This window comes from Fusarium subglutinans (assembly GCF_013396075.1).
Source record: "Fusarium subglutinans strain NRRL 66333 chromosome Unknown NRRL66333_c0000215, whole genome shotgun sequence".
NCBI lineage: Eukaryota > Fungi > Ascomycota > Sordariomycetes > Hypocreales > Nectriaceae > Fusarium > Fusarium subglutinans.
The window spans coordinates 1-20,921 of NW_023502278.1; the positions used below are offsets into that span (position 1 = coordinate 1).

Sequence of the window (20,921 nt, forward strand, 5' to 3'; positions counted from 1 at the left end):
CTTATTTACTTTATATATAATACCTATTTATATTTTTATAAAGATTAAAAATATATAAAGTTAGTTTTTTAATAAGTAGGAAATTTATTACTAAATAATAAGGTAATAGTAATTAATAAAGTAATATAAAATATAGCTTAGATATATAATATAGTAAATTTATAAAATGTTAAGGCTTTTTTAATAATAAGTTAAGTAGTAAGTAATAAGGGAAAAAGTTAGACTAGTAGGTAGTATTAGGTAGAAAAGCTTGTTAAAGATTTGGTTATATTTAGGGCTAGGTTTTTATTAAATAAAGCTTTATTAAGCCATAAAGGTTTTAAACATAGAGGTATAAGTTACATAAGTGGAAATCTTACCAAAGGATTGCATTGCCCTTGTTCAGCTCGATAAGCGTTTCATCCTTATCTGTGGGATCTCGAGAATTCTTCCACATATTGGATCCAATGACAGCGCGAATGGCACCATTATGCTTGGTGATATCAGTCGCTGCATACGCAATCCCAAAGTCTGTCTCTCGCTTGGCAGGGTGAACTGTATGATGACAGTCATCTTGGCGACAGAGGCCCCAGCCAGCGGAGCCAGGCGGGGATACGAGAGCAGACGTGAACGACACCTGAGGCTCAGCAGTAGAAACAGTGCGCTCATCGGAGTAGTAGATAGTGCATGTATCCGTGAGAAAACGCTTGGTGAGGTCGATGAACAGATCGTTCATAAGAAGCTCGGTAGCGAATGTGCGGCTTTTGCCAACTAGACCAAAGTTCTGGCCCTCAGTCAACGATCCGAGTTCGCTGATGGTGGCGTCGAGAGATTCAGCCTTTGCAGCGCTCTCGATCACGACGACGTTATCTGCTGTGAGAATCTGAAAAATGTCTTGGGCTGGAGCTGATGCAGAGAATTTCTTGACTATAGACATGATGAAGAGGCTGACGATGTTGGCAAAAGACTGGAAAAAGTAATTTTGTGAAATAGTTGATCAGTATCTACGGGTGTGTTGATCGACTTGACTTTATGAACTTTATACTATACTGTCACACAACATATCAAAGGATCAATGGCTAAGGTATCTTGTGCATCAACCCCTACCCTGCACGGATGTAGTAAGACCTCGCTGATAAGACCTGATAAGAGCTGATGAAAGACGGTGCCGCACCAACAGCTAATTCGCCTCCAGGCGATAAGAACCTGCCAATAAGCGTTGAGGCGATGATAGCTTTAACACTTCCATTTTAGGACGTGTTAACGCTATCGCATGCCTAACAGAACGATCTTGGACTGTGAACACCTCTTAACGGCTGTCGTTCTACTATCATAGGATGAAAATATGCATATATGTACATTGTTTACCAGCGCCTCGAATCTCGGCAATAACCCTTAGCAAAGTCATTTTTTCATCAATAACTTCATCTTACACTACTGCAAGCTTTACCAGCCAAGATGCCAAACCCCCCTCACCAGAAGAACAACCCCGAGATTACCGCTCTGCCGGCCTCGTCCCCAATCGAAGAGATAGTCAATGTCATTCGCCGTGATGGAGGTATCATCATCAAGAATTTCATCACGCCCGAGGAAGCCGATCAGATTCAGAAAGAGGCCGATCCTCACTACCAGAAGGTTGGTAAATATGAGGGAACACTGTTTCCACCTACTGATCCACCACTGAGGTAAGCCTGGAATCACGAGCACTGGGAATCAAATAGCTGAGACCATAAAATAGCGGGTTTGCTGGAAAGTCTCCCACATTTGCCCACAAAGGCATCAATCATCCCGTTTACCGTGAGGCAGCAAAGCTACTGCTCAAGGAAGAGTCGTAAGTGACAACACACTGCATCTTTGACAATACCGGACTCGTATCTAATCAATAACATGAAGGTACCCTTTCCGCGATGGCAAGCGGTACAAGTGTGTTTCCAACCCTGTTTTGGCAGTCTCGGAGGCTTTCTCCCGTGAACGGTCCAAGGCCCAACCACTCCACCGTGACGACATGGCTCAGCATTTCGATCACGTCGAGGGTAGCGGAGAGAGCTCTTTACTCGGCCTCCTTGTCGCTGGAACTGTAAGTGACTCCAGAACGCCCCGCTGTCGAGGATCAACTGACATAGATCAGAAATGCACCTTTGAGAACGGAGCTACGCAGATAATTGTTGGCTCTCACCTCTGGCCAGAGGCTGCTATCTCCGGCCCAGCGGACCGATTTCTGTGCTCAACTGCCGAGATGGAAAAGGGCGATGCAGTTATGATCATTGGGAGTGTTTGGCACGGCGCTGGAGCCAATATCACCGACGAGCGACGCAATATCTTCTCTTCGCACATGGTTCGTGGCTCGTACCGGGCCGACGAGAACCAGTATCTGGCTATACCTTATGAAGTTATCAAGGACTATGATCCAGAGGTGCAGTCCTTGCTGGGCTACTCAGTTAGTCACCCCACCTGCGGTCATGTAGATATGAAGGATCCCATTGTCCCTCTCGGCAGCAAGGAGGATCCATTCGGGTATGGCAGTATCGAGGGACAGGTAGTTGCTTAGTTATAGTAGGCAATTGGTTTACATGGAGCGCTTCCAATAGACATTCTTTCACTTTTCCTAAAGCTGAAACTTGGTAGAACACACTACATCTAGAGGGTTGAGTGCAAGAAACAGAAGGCAGTTATTTCATCAAATTCAACCTAAACTCTGTACTATCAAGATTACAGTAGAATATTAAGCTCTATGCCCATTTCCTCCACCACATCTGTCCATCCTTTCGAAGCACCTGCGTCAGCTGCCTGCCATATCCTTTGCAACACCAAGACAAGACTCTTGGGCGCAGAAAACCCAAGTGTCGCATGCATCACTACAAAGCCTACTTCAAAACAATTCCTCGATCGCTCTGTTTTCGCATGTACGGCAAGCATGAAGATAGGCCATTGGCAGGCTTGAAACCAACTTAGGCTCTCAAGGGAACTGACTGAACTCTCAACGCAGCCTTGGACTCTCTCGTCATTTGAGTCGAGATGATAGATATCGTGATACACAAAGTAAAGAAGCCCCTGCCTCCAGAGACAATTAAAGTGAACCACCGAATCTGCGTACTCTGGGGCAACGGTGGATGGATCAGGATGCCAGTTTTGTATCCGCTGAACGAGGTCGCCTACTTGTGGCATGGTTCTTAGTATGGTAGCTACATCTCCATTGTCCTTGGCCTTCTGCACCTCAACGGCAAGATCTGTTGCCTCACGTGGCAAAAGGTGCATGCGGAAGTCTGGCATGTTGGCCCACCAGTGCTGCTGCTGGAAGGCCATGTCACTATCATCAAGTGGCTCGCTATAGATCTCATCTGGGTTTGTGTCAGTGCAAGTCATCTGGGAAATTACTCTTATGGATGCTCAACATACCTCTGTGTATACAATCCAGAGCCTCCAGGGACCTCAATGGTCGCACTCCCATGAGCAGTGTCTTGCCCATAGTAACCATCCAATTAAATTGCATCAACGCGCATTTCTGGCCCGCGTCAATTGGGTCTGAAGACTTGGTCAGCCCAAGTTCAAGAAGCTTACGACAGCCAGCAAGCTTAGAGCTCCATAAGTCCATGCCTGTCCCTATCACCTTGAGAATAATTTAGTAAATGTCGAATAGTACATATAGATATAGCGATCTTACATCCATAGCTATAGAGAGTAGGACTGTCAGGCCAAGTGCCCAATAATTATTTCCAGCTTGTATCGCGCCACGGAAAGACTTTTGACGAGCCGATCGGTATGGTTTTAGAGCGCTGTGGCTCAAGTGACCCAAGTTCGTCAAGTGCATGGCCGATGAGAACAAAATGCCGTCCAACATTGGCCTGGATTCTTTGGCTAGCATTGCGTATACAGTTGTATAAGGGTTTCGAGCTTGGTTGACTGGGTAGAGGTGCACTGAGAGATTGGTCATGACTAGGCGTACAGTTAGTCCTCAACTTCATCAAGTCATGCAATGAGTCAATATTGGGACTCACAATGTTTTAGCAAACGTTCCTCTATATTACAGCTGGGCTGATGTAAAAGAGGAAAACCTTGCCAAGCAAGACCTGGATTTAATAGCCCCGAGTTTCCTTCGACTACACCGCATTCGTCACTGTATTGATCAATCGTTTCGAGTTGCGCCATCGGCGAGATTAGTGATGATACCTCTGCAAAGCTAGCATCTCCTACGACATCCACCTCACTAGTACTGCTATCTGTATGAGTTTCATCCGGCAGTCCAAAGGATTCTGAAAAGTCCAAGTCTTTGATAGCAGTGGCGTCTAGCCATTCAAAAGAGCCTTCTACCCAGCTCGGACGACTGGGGTCTTCACCAGTATTGGACAGGCTACTAGAGAGCGACCCCAGTGCATTATTAAGTTTGATCGTATCGGCCTGACTCTCAACTGAGCTCATTGATTCTGGAAGTGAAGCAATGATATGTGAGGAAGGAGATGGTTGTCCCTCACGTGTGTTGGGAACTTTGTCGATACGGTGGTTACAGCTCGCTAAGCTGGGCTCTGGCATCGTCGGGCTGGCGCGCTTATCGACACTCAGTGGCTTGACCTATTTCTTGAGATCTCGCTTCGTTTTGGGTCGTATCGCTGGGCGTCCCCGTGTCACCTTTGGATACCATCTGCCCATGGGGGCCGTTGTAGGCTGAGAAGTCGGCCAGTTCAACGGCGTAGCCTCCGCATTCGGCTCCTCTCGAGCGACAGTTCAAACATGCAGGCTTCTCCTCGTCGCACCTTTGGTGTCTTCTACGACAGGTCCAACATCCTGAAGCCTATTAGTTGAGGGTGTTTGGAAGCTGATAGTGGGTTTGATTTGGTCGTACCATGCCTTGACCTTGTGCTAGCCATTGAATTTACTGTGTTTTACCAGGTTCTCCCTGATGGGTTACAGACAATGCTTCTGCGAGAGAGTTGTGACTGTCAAGCTATAGAGTGTAATCAGATCGATAAGCGTTGACAGATTGGAGGGAGGTTTGGTGGGCAACGGTAACAGCGAGAGACAAGCAACCGTTCGGCTCAGTAGTGTATGTCAAGCTGCGAATCGTCCTTGATGCGTATCCAGATAAGCTCTGTCGAATCAACATCAAGATTATCTTATCGCATGTGGCTTCAACTAACTCTTGCCAAAAGATCGAATTGACGAATCAGGGTCCCAAGCAGCTAATCTCGGCAACGCTTATCGTGATAACGAATTGGCATAAAGTCTGTTGATAGCATTAACACAACCTATCTTGTGCTAGCTCGAGTTCCCACGCCATTGACAAAGGCGACAAGATTGTTGCATTTCGCATGCATCACGTGAAGGCCTGGATTATACTGTTTGCAACGAGAATTGGAACCTTGACCGTAAGTGACGAAAATATATAGGTGACTTAGCCCAAGATTTGGGGGTTATCATAACTAAATTAATTTGACAACCTCTTTCAAAGTCTTGAGCTTTCTTTTTCCTCGATAGGTCTCCAGTACCAGGCTAGGCACCATTGCCACTCTCCTGTAGCCTTTGGTTGAATCTGGGTGAGGGCAGCGATAATCCTAATCTTGTGAGACGGTTAATATAATTGCCTTCCAAAGACTGATAAGGATGGCTACTTAATGTCTAGCTGTTGCCGAGTGTAACACTGAATCATCAAATCAGTCTACACTTTCTCACTACACTTCAATATGGCAGTCCGAGCTATTTCTTCCCAAGACAAGCAGCTCCCCAATACTTTTGGCCTTTGGAGCGGCATCAGTATAGGATGGCTAACCATTAATTCCTTTGGTGGAATATCCTTCATTCTCTTTGTCAGTCTCTCGGCTGGCGGCTTACCTGCACTTGTCTATGGCTAGTGAGTTCATGACGGTCCATGATCAACACCTCACGCGTAACTAACACCATGCCTTTCTCTCAGCACTGCTTCATCGCTATGTGTCATGTGCATCATGCTCGTCTTTGCTCAATGCGCTTCTAGGTTCGCGACAGCTGGTATGTCTGCTGACCTAGAGTCTTTGGCTGCTCAACTCTGATTTGCTACAGGTGGCGCTTATCATTATGCGGTGTTCCTCACTCCGGAGAAGTATTGTTGGCAGATTTCTTATCCTCTGGGATGGCTTAACTACGCTGGTTGGGTTCTGACACACGCAGCTTGTTGCGCTGTCACTGCCACTTTGACTCTTGCTCTGATCAACCTCTGTGACGCGGACTTTGATGTAACAGTCCGCTGGCGTCTCTTCGTTGCTTATCTGATAGTGGCGATCGGCTGTTGGATTATCAATCTCTTTGGACTCCGTGGAATACCGACCCTGGAGAACGTAGGATGTAAGTCGACCAACCCTCACTAATCGTGGTTATGCTTATCTTCTACTCTAGTCTGGGCAACCGCAATTGGCTTCGTTGCATTCTCTGTTTTGCTTCTTATCAAGGCACCAAAGCCGTCTGCAAGCTTTGTCTTAGTAGAGACGAGAAACAACACCGGGTTAGTCTCATATTGGCCGTCGTATACTCTAGCCTAACACCATATTTCCTAGGTACTCTTCGACTGCGCTCGCGGTTCTACTTGGGTTGATGAATAGCTTCTCAACTCTTATGAGCCTCGACAGCCCTGCCCACCTCGCGGAGGAGATTCCCCAACCTAAACGTTTCTTGCCTCGCATCATGATCATCGTCATTCTTAGTCAGTTTGCAATTGGCCTTATTTGGATCCTGATTCTTGGCTTCTCCATCACAGACATTGATGCCGTCATTGCAACATCTACTGGGTATGTACCGAGGCCAATATTCACACATTTGATGTGAGCTGACGTCAGCTGCAGTGTCCCAGTAATTGAGCTTGTTCGACTTGCTACTGGTAGCCGAGTTGCTGCCATCGTGTTCTGCTGCATCTTGCTAGTTAACATGATTGGATCGTCACTCGGCTCGGCCATCACGATGAGTCGACAGGGCTTTGCGTTTGCGCGGGATAACGGTCTCTTCTGGAATGAAAGGTATCAATCAACATACAAGACATCAGATTCCATTACTGACAATCCACAAGACTCACTTACTTGTCACCTCGCACAAACCTCCCTACGTGGTCTATCAACCTGTCATCCGCAGTTGTTGTCGTAATCGGCCTAATGTGAGATGATCATTCTGGCAATACGGATCTTGTCTGACAGTCTATAGTTATCTATTCTCACTTACTGCGTTCAATGCCATCATCGGCGCTCAAGCCGTTTGTCAGATCATCAGCTTTGGTAAGACTTCCTTATTGTTCTCCGACTACATTATTACTAACTGTGCACAAGGCTTTCCTGCTCTTTTACTCTTGCTTACGAAACGATCAACGCTTCCTTCGAGCGTATCATGGAACTTCGGTAGATGGTCAAGCATGATATACACTGTCACAATACTGTATTGTATTATAGTTGTCATTGTTGCGTTTGTAAGTTTATGGTGTTAACATATCCGATCAAGAAAGCTAACTCAAGTATAGATTCCACAGACGCACCCTGTCACTGCTGCAACAATGAACTACACAGTCTTGATCATGGGATGCTTGGCCGTTGCAATGACTGCTGGATGGTTGTTAGAGGGTCAGTCTAAGTTTTCTCCTCCTACACATGATGAGACCTCGCTAGATGTACAGGTTATTGAAGGCGTAGAAGAAGTGATGGGGGACATGAAGGTGTCTGGTCAGACCAATGTTTATAAAACAGACACTATCTGATACATTAATACCAAGGAGGGGAATTCTATATATAGCTTCTTCAGCAGTCACCAACATTCAGATATTTAGTCTTTAGTTTTATGTTATAGCTTTTATAAACCGATAGCCCAGACGTACAGCCAAGACTTTTAGATCTACATAAGATAAGCTCTTAACATCCCATTCATCTACATGGGATATTATATTGGCACTCTGAGACCTCAGCCAATCCTACCTTGCATATATACTAATCACTTCTTGGAATGAGTCGTCCTCTAGAAGCTCCGCGGCTGTGATCCGGTTCTCGTGTTGGTAGACAAGTCCCCTTCGTAGTATCGACACTACAAGCTCCAACTCCCTCATTTCCACACCAGGGCGAAGCTGGGTGAGCCTCTCCTTCAGATCAAACTCTGAATCTATTTGCCAATTCCGCTCATACCATTTGTCCTCGCCTGAGCTACTAACGTGGTAAGTTCCCTTCCAAGACTCTGGAAGAGGACCAAGGGCACAAACGATAGAAGACACCACTGATGTATGACCCCAACCTTGGAAAAGACACAGTCCTGTGTATAGTTCAAAGAAGATACACATGTAACTCCATATATCAGAACCATAGGACGGGTTGATGTTATGTACCCGTTCAGGCGCGCAGTAAGTAGCAGGTGATTGCAGCTTCTGAGCCGAAGCACCAGGTTTATGGGTTAGACCAAAGTCACCAAGAACGATGGAATCTCCTATAAGTTCCTCTTTTGGCTTCATAGGCATGACCAGTTCGCCGTCTTTCCACTGCTCAGTCCATAGTTTCATTTTTCTGGGTCGTCCGATTTGTTTGTACTTCCCAGTTATACTGTCATTAAGAGGGCGAAGAGTGTACATGATGTTGGCAGTGTTCAAGTCTACTTATTAGTTAGCTGTGCCTCACTTGGTGTCGGGGGACTGTACCAGAATGAATTACGCCAGCGTCGTGTAGTGTCTTCAAGGCGTTGAGTAATTGCACTGCAAATCTCATCCTGGTTGCAATGGGCTTTTTTGTGGGAGGGTGATTCCTCAAGTTTGGTCCTTGGATGGGAAGGACGAAGACTCTGTATTTGCCATGAGGGCTAGGGAGCAGAAACGTTTCGTGGTATACCAATAAATATGTCAAGTCTTCCGCCGAACCAATTATCTCACTCTGCATGTGATAATCACGCTCATCTGAGCCCCCCAGCATCAAGATCTTGAGCGCAATATCTTTATGTTGTGCCATATCCTGCGCCATCCAAACAGTCGAAAATGCGCCATGGCCAAGCTTATGGATAATATGATACCGCTCCATAAGAATCTCACCGATTGAGATTGGATAGTAGAAACCTCTAGGGTAGAGGTTAATATCCTCACAAGCGAATTCGACATCGGGTTCTTCATCTGAGTCAACGTATTCACCCCAGTCTTGAGCAGCTTCTCCTTCACGAGTTGGCTCTTCTATTAGTGGCGCTGGCTGTGTTGAGCCACTTGGTGGAGAGCCTCTAGTCGGAACCCGATTCATTTTTGCGTATTGTGGTTTGTTCCGTATCGAGATAAAACCGCAGAGGGGTGGAGGTGGAGAAACCCGGGCTTCGGAGCCGAAACGCCGATATAACCTGGCATTCGGTAACCATCAGCCTCAATCAGACAGCTTTCATTCGATAGGCAAGTTCAATAACCCGGAATATAGATCTAAGCCCCAATCAGATGTATCAGTAATCTTCTCAGAACCAATTTCTTCCCCGCAAACGTATTCCGCGGAACGCATACGGCGTTTCCCACCTCGATTTACTTTCATCTAAATCTCATCGCCCCAGGACCCAATCAACAGCAGGCCTAGATCCCCAAGTTCAACTGTCAAGCCCCCCGCGGTCCCCTAGCTCCCCACTAACCTAAGCCCCTTCTAGCAGGTCGACACGGCTCCAAGCTCAATCTCGTCCGGTTCTAGCAGGTCGACCCATTGAGAAGTCCGATGCGCCAAACCGTCTAATGCTGAATTGCTGCCGCTTTCATCATAGTCTCGATTTCCCTCATATTGATAAGACCCTGTAACTCCATCTCATTACATTTCGTCTTCCTAAACATCTCTTGCGATTTCTTCTTCCTATCATCAGATACTATTTCTCTCATCATCAGCGGGCGTGGTAATGTCTCCAACAATTCTCACCAATGGCCGTTTCGTCGGCGATGGTGACTCGTATCGAGAGTGTATGATTGTCGAAGGATCTAAAATCACCTACATCGGATCTGCAGACGACAAAGCAGTTCAAGACGCAAAATCTCAAGGCGCAGAGGTTCTCGATCTTGATAACCGCGTTGTTCTTCCCGGATTCATCGACAGTCACGTCCATCTTTTATTCTTTGGTCTTTCACAGCAAAAGCTCGATCTTGGAGGCTGTAAATCCCTACAAGAGATTCGGCAGCGGATAACAGACTTCGCTGCTGCCAATCCTGACCTGCCCAGGATTCTGTGCAGGGGATGGCTTCAATCTGCGACGGATGGAGTTGCCCTTGCAAGTATGATTGATGATATCGACCCACGACCTATTTTCATCGATTCAAACGATCTTCATTCAGCGTGGTGCAACACCGCTGCTCTGAAAGAACTACCAATTGATGAGATTAAGGCGACGTGTCCCGAACATATTACATGCGATGAGGACGGGAATCCAACTGGACTCTTGGCAGAATTGGCTGTTATGGCATTTATCTGGCCCCATCTGATCCAGTCACTCTCAATGGACGATAAACTTGAAGCCCTGGAACGCGCTATTCAGGCTTATTCTGCCGAGGGATACACTGGCGTTATCGATATGGCAATGGATGCAGTAGCTTGGGAAGCTTTGCAGACGTTGCGAGAGAGGAAGGGGCTCAATCTTCACATCGCAGCTCATTGGTTCCTTGCATACGCAGCAGATGAGAAGGCCCTCGACGAGAAGATCCAAGAAGCCATCGACATGCACAGTAAATTCCATCCTTCGAAATCACCCGAATTCTGCATCGTTGGCGTCAAGCTCATAAGCGATGGTACAGTCGACGGCTGCACAGCCGCATTGTCATATCCTTACGGCGAATCAACTGATCTGGTGGAACCGCTATGGCCTGGTGAGGCAATGAACCGCGTTCTGGCACAGATCACAAAAGCTGGAATGCAATGTGCCATCCACGCCATCGGCGATGTAGCAGTCTCTCAAGCCATTTCCGCCATCGCAAGCACCAACAATCCCACCGCGCGCCACCGTATCGAACATCTAGAAATGGCCACCCCCGAAGACGCCCTCCGTCTCGGCAGTCTCGGCATCACCGCCTCCGTGCAACCAGTACACAGCGACCCCGCCATTCTAGAAGGCTACGAAAAGCTCGTCAAGCCCTCTGCGTGGAAACACTGCTTCCCTTACAAAGAGTGTCTCGATGGCCACGCAAACGTCGCTATAGGGACTGATGCACCAACGGCGCGACATCTGCCGTTCCCGAATTTGTATAACGCTACGACGAGAAAGTCGGCGCTGGAGCCGGAGAGGGAGACGGTTACGAATGGGGATAGTGCGTTGACGCTGGAGCAGGCTATGAAGGGCGCGACGTACGGGGCTGCGTATTCGAGGTTTGCGGAGGATTGGACGGGGAGGTTGGAGAAGGGGTTAAGAGCGGATTTTATGGTACTGCCGCGGGTTGTGGAAGTGGATGGATTATTGGAGATGAAGGTTGATGAAACGTGGTTTGGGGGTGAGAGGGTTTATAAGAAGTAGTCCTCGTTTGAATGGATGGGTCCTGTAGAAGCAGAAGAGAAGCAGAATAGATGACCGGTAGAAATGTTTGTAAAATCATAATGAGGAACATGAAATCAATCCCTCAACATAGAATCTTTCTCAGCCTCAAGCCTATATCAAGGCTATGACAATGCCCTCTCGGCCCGACCAGCAAGCTAATTTCTGCTACCCCAGACCGCCCCATCCCTCTATCACTCCAACATCAACTCCCGATATCTTATCTCCAACTCACCCATCGCAACATGTCCCGCTCAAGAACCGGCTGTTCAACATGCAAAAGGCGCCATCGAAAATGCGACGAGACAAAACCAACATGTCGAGAATGTCAAAAGAACAACCTCGACTGCGAAGGGTATGCTCTAAAGTTACAGTGGGATGTAGGTGTTGCATCAAGGGGGAAACTTACTGGCTCTTCACTTCCTGTTCTGGGGGCTGGCAATGAGAGGAAGCGGGGGAGGGGGGTTGAGATTGATGATGTGGAGGGTTTTGGGCAGTTCCAGGCTTTGCCACTTGAGACTGATAGCCTGGGATCGGATCCGCTGTTAGGAATGGGATATCCAGTAATCGAACCTGAAGAACCACAGTGGCTGCAAAGGAGAAGTGCTCAAGAGAAACACCTCTTCAAAGAATGTAAGCGGCTCACCAACCCCAATCCATATCCACTGACAAGCAAGTTATTCAAAAAACCGTGTTCCTCTTCTACTCCACCTCCACAGAAGATCCATTCCCTCTTGAACTCCAACGCCTCGCTCTCCAAAACGAACCACTATATCTCGGCCTAATCGCCACACACGTCTACAACACTAACCCCCGGAACCCCCCGCCATTATTCCACGATCTCTGTAATCAAAGTCTCCGCCTTTTTCGCGAGCAGCTAGGTCGGTTTGATGGGACGTTGGATGGGGGCTTGGTCAACGCGGGTGTATTCCTATGCACTCTCCATGTAAGCCCCATAACCCCCCTCAAAACGTGGAAGTACTAAGCGTGTATTGTAGTTATTTCAAGGAATCCCCTGGACGGCGCATCTGAACCACATGATGTGGGTATACCACCTCTTCCCGCAGTCTAAAAACGCGCATCGGATTGGGGATCTAGAATACCGCTTTTCGCTTGAGGCCATGGCGATAATGGATATTCCCACTTTTGTCCGCGGGCGCGATACACCAACCCTTGGAATCTGGGGGTATCTGCGTGCAGCCCAAAAAGTGTCTTCAACGGGACTAGTCGGCGGTGTCGAAAGTGTCTCGGGCCTACCACGAAGTCTTCTCGATGTATTTGGGAGACTGGCACATGATGATGTAGAGAAGGACTTTGCTGATTGGGAGGGCCACGAGGGGTCTATCCCGCATGTTCATCTCTGGGAAGCATTCCGGCTATCAGGCATACTGATGAGTCGTCGGCAAAAGCGCACACGAGCTGGCTCGCCATCTAATGAGATGCTGGTATGTCGTCTAGTAGCGACCCTCGACGCACTATACGAAACTCGCAAGCGTGAAGAATACGCTCACATCCTCGCGACAAACAGCATGCTATATCCCTACACAGCAGCTCGTCTCGAAGTAACCATTCTCCAAACGCGACCTTCCTGGGTGCAAACACTGCGTCGGTGCGGGAGTATCTGCGACGCATACCGCGACACGCCGAATGCACTAATTTTAGAGGAGATACTTGATAAAGCATTGGAAAGGGGCGATAATGAAGTTGATCTTGATAGAGAGACGAAAGTGAGAGGCGTTGAGCTGAGTTTGTTCTAGCTAGGCTGTTTTGGGATGGTCGACACGCGGCCAATGAGGTGTTACTGGTGAGTGGGTGGACCTGCTGCTTGGATGCTAGGGGCATCGGTGCACCCCGCAAAATACCGATGAGTTGGTGAAAGATTTCTCCAGCATTGGGGTGAAGCCGATTTCGGGGTGATAAGGGGCATTGCTATAAATCCGGGGTACCCTCGAGGGATTGTCTGAGAGGGCAATAGGCTTGACCAGACAGGTATCTCTTAGTATTTGTTACTTTCGTTGATCATTTGGCGAAGATGGACAGCGAGTTGAGCTTTCCCCCTGGGACTTCCCGTCTCCTGAGTAAGTTGCATCATAACACTGATCCCCAATACTGACGTGTTATACCAGGTCGATCTGAGATTATACTCGTTCCAACACCATCGCAAGACCCCAATGATCCTCTGGTCAGTCCCTTCCTTCTTCTACAACCAAACCAACTAACATCGATAGAATTGGAGCAAACGCCGAAAAGCATGGAACTTCACCCTAGTCCTCGCCGTAACAGTAGCATTCTTCTCAGCGTACGCCCCTCTCCCCCCCATCCTCATCCAACCCTAACAGCCTCAGCGTCGTTATGCAAATGGTCCTATGGCAGCAAATGATCATCGATATGCACGTAACCTATGACCAGCTCAACTACGGCGTCGCCTTCAACTCAGCTGGTCTCGCCCTCGGAAGTTTTCTCTTTATCCCACTCGCTCGAAAGTACGGTTCTAGGCCTTGCTATATCCTCTCCACTGGTCTTATGGCTGCTGTGTCGTGGTGGAGTGGGAGGATGGAGACGGTAGGGGAGATGTATGTTACGAATTTCCTCTCGGGGCTGGCGGCGAGTATTAATGAGACGATTTCGGAAATCACGGTAAGTGATAATGTATGGGGAAGATGAAGATTGCTGACGCGTGGCAGATTGCGGACTTGTTCTTTGTTCATCAAAGGGGTACTGCGAATGGGTTTTATATCATGGCTGTCATGGTCGGTCAATTCGTCTGTCCTTGCATCGTGGGTGTGCAAGCAGCTGCCCAAGACTGGCGATGGACATACTACACCACTGGTATTGTCCTGACCATCCTCTTCCTCCTCTTCATCTTCTGCTTTGAAGAAACAAAGTTCATTCCCGTCACCGTCGGCGAAACACGCAACACCTCAAGCCAAGACACACCTACATTCAAGAGTCACCCTAAGGACGGTCTAAACCAGGCAGACATCCAAGAATCGGACCTCAACTCAGAAACCCATCCACCTCGCCTGAAATACAAACAAAGAATGCGCTTCATAACACGCACAGACGAACCTCTCTGGCGTAACTATCTCGTCCCTCTCAAAATGTTTCTCTTCCCGCACGTTCTCTTTTCCGCACTTCAAGTAGCTAGCTGCGTTGCCTTTCTCATTCTTCTCACGTCATCTATCTCCATGATCTTCTCTGCACCGCCGTATAACTTCAACACAGCGGGTGTAGGGCTCATGTCGCTAGGTCCATTTGTTGGCAACTTTCTGGGGAGTGTCTACGGCGGTGTGTTTGGTGATTGGGTTGTTGTTAAGTTAGCGAAGAGGAATAGGGGGGTTTTTGAACCGGAGATGAGGTTGTATATTCTGCTGTTGCCGGCGCTGCTTATGGGTGGGGGACTTGTGCTCTTTGGTATATCTGCTGATAAGGTGAGTCTCGTTCTTATTGTGAGACTGTGTTATGTTGGCTAATTTTATCAGGGCTGGCACTGGATCTATCCTAGTATTGGAGGTGCCATGTTTGGGTTTGGGATGGCATCCATGATCGATATCTCATGCACCATCATCATCGACATTTACCAAACCGTACGTCTACCCAACCAACCCTGCAAGGCAGTAGCTAACGGCCAGTAGCTTACAGCAGAAGCCTTCATCTCTGTGACGTTCATCCGCAACATTCCTTCGATTGGAGTCCCATTTGGCGTGGTTGGCTGGATGACATCCATCGGCATCTCAAAACTCTTCATCATCAGCGGATGCGTCGCTACCGCTGTCTGTTTGTTATTTATTCCCTGCGCTATTTACGGCCGACGTGTTCGTGAAAACACATGGCAGATGTATGAATCTGTACGGGAGCTGAAAGGAGCGGCTCGACACTAGTACCATCTTGCACGACAAATACTCCAGAAATTGATCTATTATTTATATGCTACCTTTGAATGACCTGACCCAGCATGTATCGATTGGCTACAGTGCAGGTGAATAATGAACAACCTTCTGGGTTCAAGCGTCATCACGAAGTCTGGCAGTTGAAAGGGGCTATCCTACGTAACTAACAGAATAACTTAGGTAGATGAATGGAATTTCTTGTCTATGTCAGACAGAGTTCAGTTGCCCCATCGATGTTCTTCACCCAAGGTATCCTTGACGTACTTCCTCATTGCAGGAGGTGGCCAGAAGTCCTTCATACCATCTTGATCTGGCCACTTAATATGGTCTGGTGGAAGTTCAAGTTGTTGTTCCCCATTGATAGGGACTTCTTCAGCAAATATTTCAGAGGCTGCCCTTGGGCTACCTGTAACGGATGACCCCTTTTCAGGTTTGCTCCGTGTTATGGCCGACTTCTTCTCAGGGTCTTGTGACAATAAGTCGTTATAGCCTCTGCGGACAGTTCTGTGTCTGTAGAGGCTCTTGAGGTCTTGCAATCCTTTCTCCAGGATCCCTTGTTTCAGCTCTAGGTATTCTCTTTCGGCGGATGATGCCTCATTTTCGGCCGCAAGCAGGTATAACTTTTCATCACTCATCTCAGCAACACTGCTTGATGTGAAAAGTGAAGGAAGCTTGCTGATGAGGCAGTTTTCTATGGCCAGGATGTTCACATCATCGATAAACCTGTTGACTGCAACCTAAGCGTAAATTAAACCTGTCAATGCGATTGAATCAGTCAATATTGGCTCAGGGGTATATCATACCTTGTAAAATGCTTTCATATAATCTACTGCTAAGGCGCTTCCGAAACGCTCCATGTTTGGCTCGAAGCCCTGTCCTGCCAGTGTCAAAAGTTCAAGCGGATTTATACTGATCTTTTTGTCAGAGCCGTCGAAACGGCTTGTCCCAAACATCTTAGTAATCAGTGATTTAACCGTGCGTTTGTGTCGGTCTTCTTGGGTCTGCTGGACGTGCTGGACGAGCTGCGGGTTATTCGTAATAGGATGTTGCGTGGCCGATACAAGCAGTGTGTCAATCTCGGCGCTCATTTTGATTCTTAGGCCATCTACTTCTTTACGAATGAGTCTCAAGACCCTTTCGGCGACTTCGCTCGCGGCACTTTGCTCGACTACCTTTTCAGTCGTAACATGCACTATGTCGAGCATGTCCTCAGCAAGTGTCTTGGCAATCCTCCTCCAAGGCGCGCATTGCTCGACGAAGAGGTCATTGACGATCAGAGGATTAAAGAGACCTGGAAGCTCGCGACCTCTATAGTATTTGAGACGGTAAGCAACTTCGCTAATGAATTCAGACCGAGAAATGCTTGACGCTCTGGGTCGGGAGTTGTTAGGGTTTTCATCGTCACTTTCACTCGCTGAATCAATGATATGTTGACTCTGACCGTCGACCCGCATCTCCTCAGCAAATTCGTCAAGTCTCAAGCGGACCACAGCTCTCAGTCTTGTGGAAAGACTGGCACGTTCGTTTCGGTCACCGAAGAAGCGATCAGTGTAAGTGCCATCCACTGCCTGCCTCATCAAAAGTGTGTAATTTTCACTCACACGCAAAAGGTAGCTTCGTTGCTGCTGTGGGGTGCCTCTTAATGGCCCTAGACGTTCGAGTCTCTCAACGCAGTTGCGGATGCCGTTCTCAACATCTTGTTGAAGACTCGGAAGTTGATCAAGAATTTGGTCTCTCAAGACGTTACTCAACCTGACCTTCAAGGACTCTACTCCGCAGTGAGAAGACTCGATGGAACTCCACAGTCCTTGGGAAAGGAACTCTTTTTCCTTTTTGTTCCTCTGTGCCAATGTGACATCGCGCTCGTCGTAATTGCGGTTTTTCAAAACATGCCAACCAAGGTTAAGCTCTTCCTCGATATTCTGGGCTAGGCGGACAAAGTAGTGTTCAGACTGAGAGCCAACATCCAACGTGTCCGGCTTTGTGATGAGGCCCATGGTCCTCAAGCCCTCTGGGTCAGCTTTCTTGGCCATCCGAGTAACTTCTTGCAGAACATAGTCGTACTTGGCAGACACGACAGTGAGTATGATACTCCGTTCTCGCGCCATATACCTCTCCACCATATCATGGACAATGCTGATATCGGCGTCAGATTGATTCTTGTTCCCTCCTCTGAAGAGTCCAGGGAGGTCCACCATTGTTAGGTGTGGCTGTTCCGGCCCACTGAGCTCGACACGGAGTGTATCTTCGTAGAACTCCCCTGTGCCGGTTGGGATGGCCATCATAGCCTCTGCCTCCTTCGTCACGGCGCCCAGACCCTCTTCATCGATACTGGCGGTTGGTCTCCAATTCTCAAGGCGTAGACTGTCTTCACCAAAGCGGCTCTTACCAGGCGTAATGGATACCTTGGTACTCTTGTTGCGGCCCCGGCGAAGAACCAGCTCCGTGGCGAAACGCGTACAGAGGCCGTCCTTGATCGGGAATTGCATACCGGAGACGGCCTCGAGGACAGAGCTCTTTCCTGCAGACTGATCTCCACACACAATAATTTCGGGCAGGTCAACATAATGACTGACTCCCTGCAGACGAAGCTTATCGATGATATCTAGGAGATCTCGGTGATCTCCTACGGCAATATTCGCATTGGTTTCAGCTGTCTCCATGGTCTTTGTAGATAACAAATTATGGTTACAGTGTTTCTTTTGGGATGCGTGGCAGTAATGACAGCTTTGTATTTTGAACCTACGATTTACGGAGCCTTGGTCTGCGACATCAAATCCGGTATACATTGCGGTGGTCGGCCTCCTGCAGGATCAGGCATCAAAATATTTTCATTTCCCTGGTCCATTTTGTACACTAGTTACGGGTCTCGCAAAACAATTGGCCTTGAACAAACTGTTGGCTCGTCAAGATGGTCTCCACCATCCAATTCGCCAAAATCTGCTTGCCACAGCGGCACAGCGCACGTTGGTGGTGTGGGATAGTGCACCATGCATATACGTGGACAGTTTTGGATGGTTGCCGATGCACCTTATTGGACCTTCCGTCCCCAGATCGCGCCGCGGCGTTTCAACCAGAATCCTCTGAGGAACTTTCATCTTGAACCGTAGATTTCGCTGGAGTATTTTGCAGTGACCTCAGTTCCGTAGGTACAGTTGCTGTTAAGGTCAGAGAAGGCCCAGCAGTCGAATCATAGTTTGGTGGCCGGGGGGGAGCAGTAAGTGCTGTCTTTAGGTCCTGCCCCGCCAAATTCGCGATATCACGACTTAGATTTATGAAGGCGAGTTTTGCTGAATTTCCTGGGACGTTGTAGTATGGCGGTGGCATCCACGACGGGTAAATCTTTTGGTGGCAAGCTGAAGCTTGCAGCCTGAGTGGATGATGACGCAGATATTTGTCGCAAAGAAAGCAAGCTTTTTTACTCGTCCCAATGAGTCTCAGGTGGGGAGCTACCCCAGGGTTGCTTTCGTAAAACACAACGATTTGCATCTCGGCATGAAGTGTCAGCATCGGGGGACAGGCTCTACGCAGCCTCGCTTCAACATCATGGGTGCCCAAATGCTTTTCAAGCTTCTCCATAGTCGAGTTCGTATCTTTTCCTATAAGTGTACGAACGATTGCAAGCAGTGGAGGTTCGTCTTTTGGGAGTTTGAACCGGCGTTGACGAGGAGCATTGATCGGTCGGATAGCAATATTAGCAAAGATGCCAGGCTCCTTCATAGCAAACTTGACCATGGATTTGATCGCAGAATGATAGCGAGCGACTTTGTGTAGATTATCCAACCAAGACTGGCTTTGTGATTCATCAAGTTTAAGTAAAGTTCGGAGTTGCTCAGCGTACTGCCATCGAGCTTCCGACGCCCAATTGATGAGCTTGATGATAGTCTCACAAGTCCAATTCTGGATACGGGAAGCAGAGGCTGTGAAAGGGCAACTCTCGAGCCAGATCCTGAGTTTTTCTGATTGGAGTTGACTACCATAGACTCCAAACTGTGCTTTTTGTAGAAATTGGCGAATTCCTCGCTTCTCAATCCTTTCTGCAATTGACAGAATTCGGCCTTTGTCAAGCTCAGCAACCAGTTGTAGAACCTTGGTCTCGGCTTGCGGTGATGGCGTTTCTGCATCGCTCACCTTGTCAGCCACGCTCATCCGATTTGAAAAGATCACATACCCCTTCTAGAGACCTCTTGCAGCACTTTCAACACTCTTTGTAGTTCAGCTAGATCCTCAGGTGTCAAGCCGTGGTTTCGCGCCAAACGGAGGATTTTTCCAATTTTTTCATCGTGTATTTCCAGACAAACAGCCGTGGCTGTTTCTGCTCCTGAGCTAGACGTTGAGCAAATAAGAGCAAATGAGTCTAGAAACTTTTTCTGAAGCTGCCATGCACCCAAAAAGCTGTCGTCTGGGTTCTCATCGAGTGTACTCCGGGTCGGTTTGCCTCGGACAGGGTCGATCAGTCGTAGCAATGTCGAGTGTAGTACAAAGCGATCGAGGGTGTCGCCTGTCACATGAACTAGTTCACCTTTCTTATCCATTGTAACACACTTTTCGAGTCTTTTCCCGTTGCGGGTGTAAAGCTATGAGACTGAGGTGGGTTGCACTGTTATTAACAGGCAGTCGTCATTTTTTCACTTGCATGTTATTTCATCATATATAAGCACATGGGTGCATTTCTCAAGTGGTTGGCCTCCCATCTAATTGGTCCACGTTGACATGCTGATGTGGTGGGGGCTGACTTGGAGCCTCTGCTGTAAGGTTGGGCCTCTTTGCTTAACCAGTACCTGATACTTGCAATCCTAATATGCAGTTGCCTATGTAGGCACGGATCCTACGTCATTAGTGTTCTGTTGATTCAGCCATCTTTCTAGCACCTGTGTTATTTCTATACATTACTATGCACAAGTTGTAGATTTAGTATACTATAGCTTTATTATATTTATATAGAAGAACAAATATATGCTACTTAAATTATACTTACAGACATCATTTTTAGACTTTTAAGATATAAAATTATATATTAATGTCAGATTTATTATATAATGTCTGAGTAAAATACAATTTGCCAAAGCATGTCCTAGGGAGGGTTTTAAACATAATGCCATCCTCGATAGCCCGTTACAGCTCAACTTTATAGTTCATTTTGTAATCCTGGGCTTTTTAGTTTAATTACTGTGATCTTTACAACGAAATCAATCCCTCCATGTCTGTTTCATCATTGTTGATCTTGTCTTAGTGCAGAGGTACCAAGTACCCGCCTGACACTAACTCGGTCCACGGGAAATTAGTAACCGCTAGGATGGGTTGGCCAAGGCGCCCGAGTCCGACCTGAGCAACGACTTACTAATGCACTGGGAACATCTTTGAGAACCGGCGGATTTAGAATGCTTTGTTTACCAATCTAATCACCGCATAGCTGGGTTAACCTTAAACGCTCTTAGTTACAGCCTTTGTTCTTATGTGCTTTCCGCAGGTGGAGCCCAAGTTTCTCGGTTTCGTGAAGAAATCCGCTCAATATAACCGGGATTTGGGTTGTTATACATGTTACAAAGATAGGTATCTGTCTATGGATATTTAGTGACAACAAAGGAAAGATTACACTCAGCG

At 47.6% G+C, this 20,921-nt stretch overlaps 9 protein-coding genes across 9 annotated transcripts; 4 read left to right on the forward strand and 5 right to left on the reverse strand.

Annotated features, from left to right (window-relative positions):
• Window positions 1-916, reverse strand: FSUBG_11374 (phytanoyl dioxygenase; the record flags this gene model as incomplete). Its single annotated transcript, XM_036676050.1, has 1 exon — window positions 360-916. A coding segment is annotated over one exon (557 nt), but the record flags the coding sequence as incomplete, so codon positions are not given.
• A 521-nt stretch (window positions 917-1,437) lies between these two features.
• Window positions 1,438-2,527, forward strand: FSUBG_11375 (phytanoyl dioxygenase; the record flags this gene model as incomplete). The annotated part of the gene is made up of 4 exons (XM_036676051.1): window positions 1,438-1,664; window positions 1,718-1,810; window positions 1,873-2,056; window positions 2,108-2,527. 4 exons carry the CDS (start codon window positions 1,438-1,440, stop codon window positions 2,525-2,527), a joined length of 924 nt encoding a protein of 307 aa, XP_036533116.1.
• Window positions 2,528-2,688: 161 nt separating this feature from the next.
• FSUBG_11376 (uncharacterized protein) lies at window positions 2,689-3,841 on the reverse strand (the record flags this gene model as incomplete). Its single annotated transcript, XM_036676052.1, has 3 exons — window positions 2,689-3,317; window positions 3,376-3,586; window positions 3,641-3,841. 3 exons carry the CDS (start codon window positions 3,839-3,841, stop codon window positions 2,689-2,691), a joined length of 1,041 nt encoding a protein of 346 aa, XP_036533117.1.
• A 4,050-nt stretch (window positions 3,842-7,891) lies between these two features.
• Window positions 7,892-9,185, reverse strand: FSUBG_11378 (CMGC kinase; the record flags this gene model as incomplete). Its single annotated transcript, XM_036676053.1, has 2 exons — window positions 7,892-8,556; window positions 8,603-9,185. The coding sequence occupies 2 exons, from the start codon at window positions 9,183-9,185 to the stop codon at window positions 7,892-7,894; spliced, it is 1,248 nt and encodes a 415-aa protein (XP_036533118.1).
• Window positions 9,186-9,810: 625 nt separating this feature from the next.
• FSUBG_11379 (amidohydrolase ytcJ) lies at window positions 9,811-11,409 on the forward strand (the record flags this gene model as incomplete). Its single annotated transcript, XM_036676054.1, has 1 exon — window positions 9,811-11,409. The coding sequence occupies one exon, from the start codon at window positions 9,811-9,813 to the stop codon at window positions 11,407-11,409; it is 1,599 nt and encodes a 532-aa protein (XP_036533119.1).
• A 1,148-nt stretch (window positions 11,410-12,557) lies between these two features.
• Window positions 12,558-13,184, forward strand: FSUBG_11380 (transcriptional regulatory moc3; the record flags this gene model as incomplete). Its single annotated transcript, XM_036676056.1, has 1 exon — window positions 12,558-13,184. The coding sequence occupies one exon, from the start codon at window positions 12,558-12,560 to the stop codon at window positions 13,182-13,184; it is 627 nt and encodes a 208-aa protein (XP_036533120.1).
• A 275-nt stretch (window positions 13,185-13,459) lies between these two features.
• Window positions 13,460-15,308, forward strand: FSUBG_11381 (uncharacterized protein; the record flags this gene model as incomplete). The annotated part of the gene is made up of 7 exons (XM_036676057.1): window positions 13,460-13,505; window positions 13,554-13,609; window positions 13,656-13,726; window positions 13,773-14,064; window positions 14,112-14,858; window positions 14,910-15,014; window positions 15,063-15,308. The coding sequence occupies 7 exons, from the start codon at window positions 13,460-13,462 to the stop codon at window positions 15,306-15,308; spliced, it is 1,563 nt and encodes a 520-aa protein (XP_036533121.1).
• Window positions 15,309-15,535: 227 nt separating this feature from the next.
• FSUBG_11382 (Mx2 (GTPase)) lies at window positions 15,536-17,980 on the reverse strand (the record flags this gene model as incomplete). The annotated part of the gene is made up of 2 exons (XM_036676058.1): window positions 15,536-16,054; window positions 16,121-17,980. 2 exons carry the CDS (start codon window positions 17,978-17,980, stop codon window positions 15,536-15,538), a joined length of 2,379 nt encoding a protein of 792 aa, XP_036533122.1.
• A 406-nt stretch (window positions 17,981-18,386) lies between these two features.
• On the reverse strand, window positions 18,387-19,852 carry FSUBG_11383 (uncharacterized protein; the record flags this gene model as incomplete). The annotated part of the gene is made up of 2 exons (XM_036676059.1): window positions 18,387-19,435; window positions 19,489-19,852. The coding sequence occupies 2 exons, from the start codon at window positions 19,850-19,852 to the stop codon at window positions 18,387-18,389; spliced, it is 1,413 nt and encodes a 470-aa protein (XP_036533123.1).
• Between the last annotated feature and the right edge of the window lie 1,069 nt (window positions 19,853-20,921).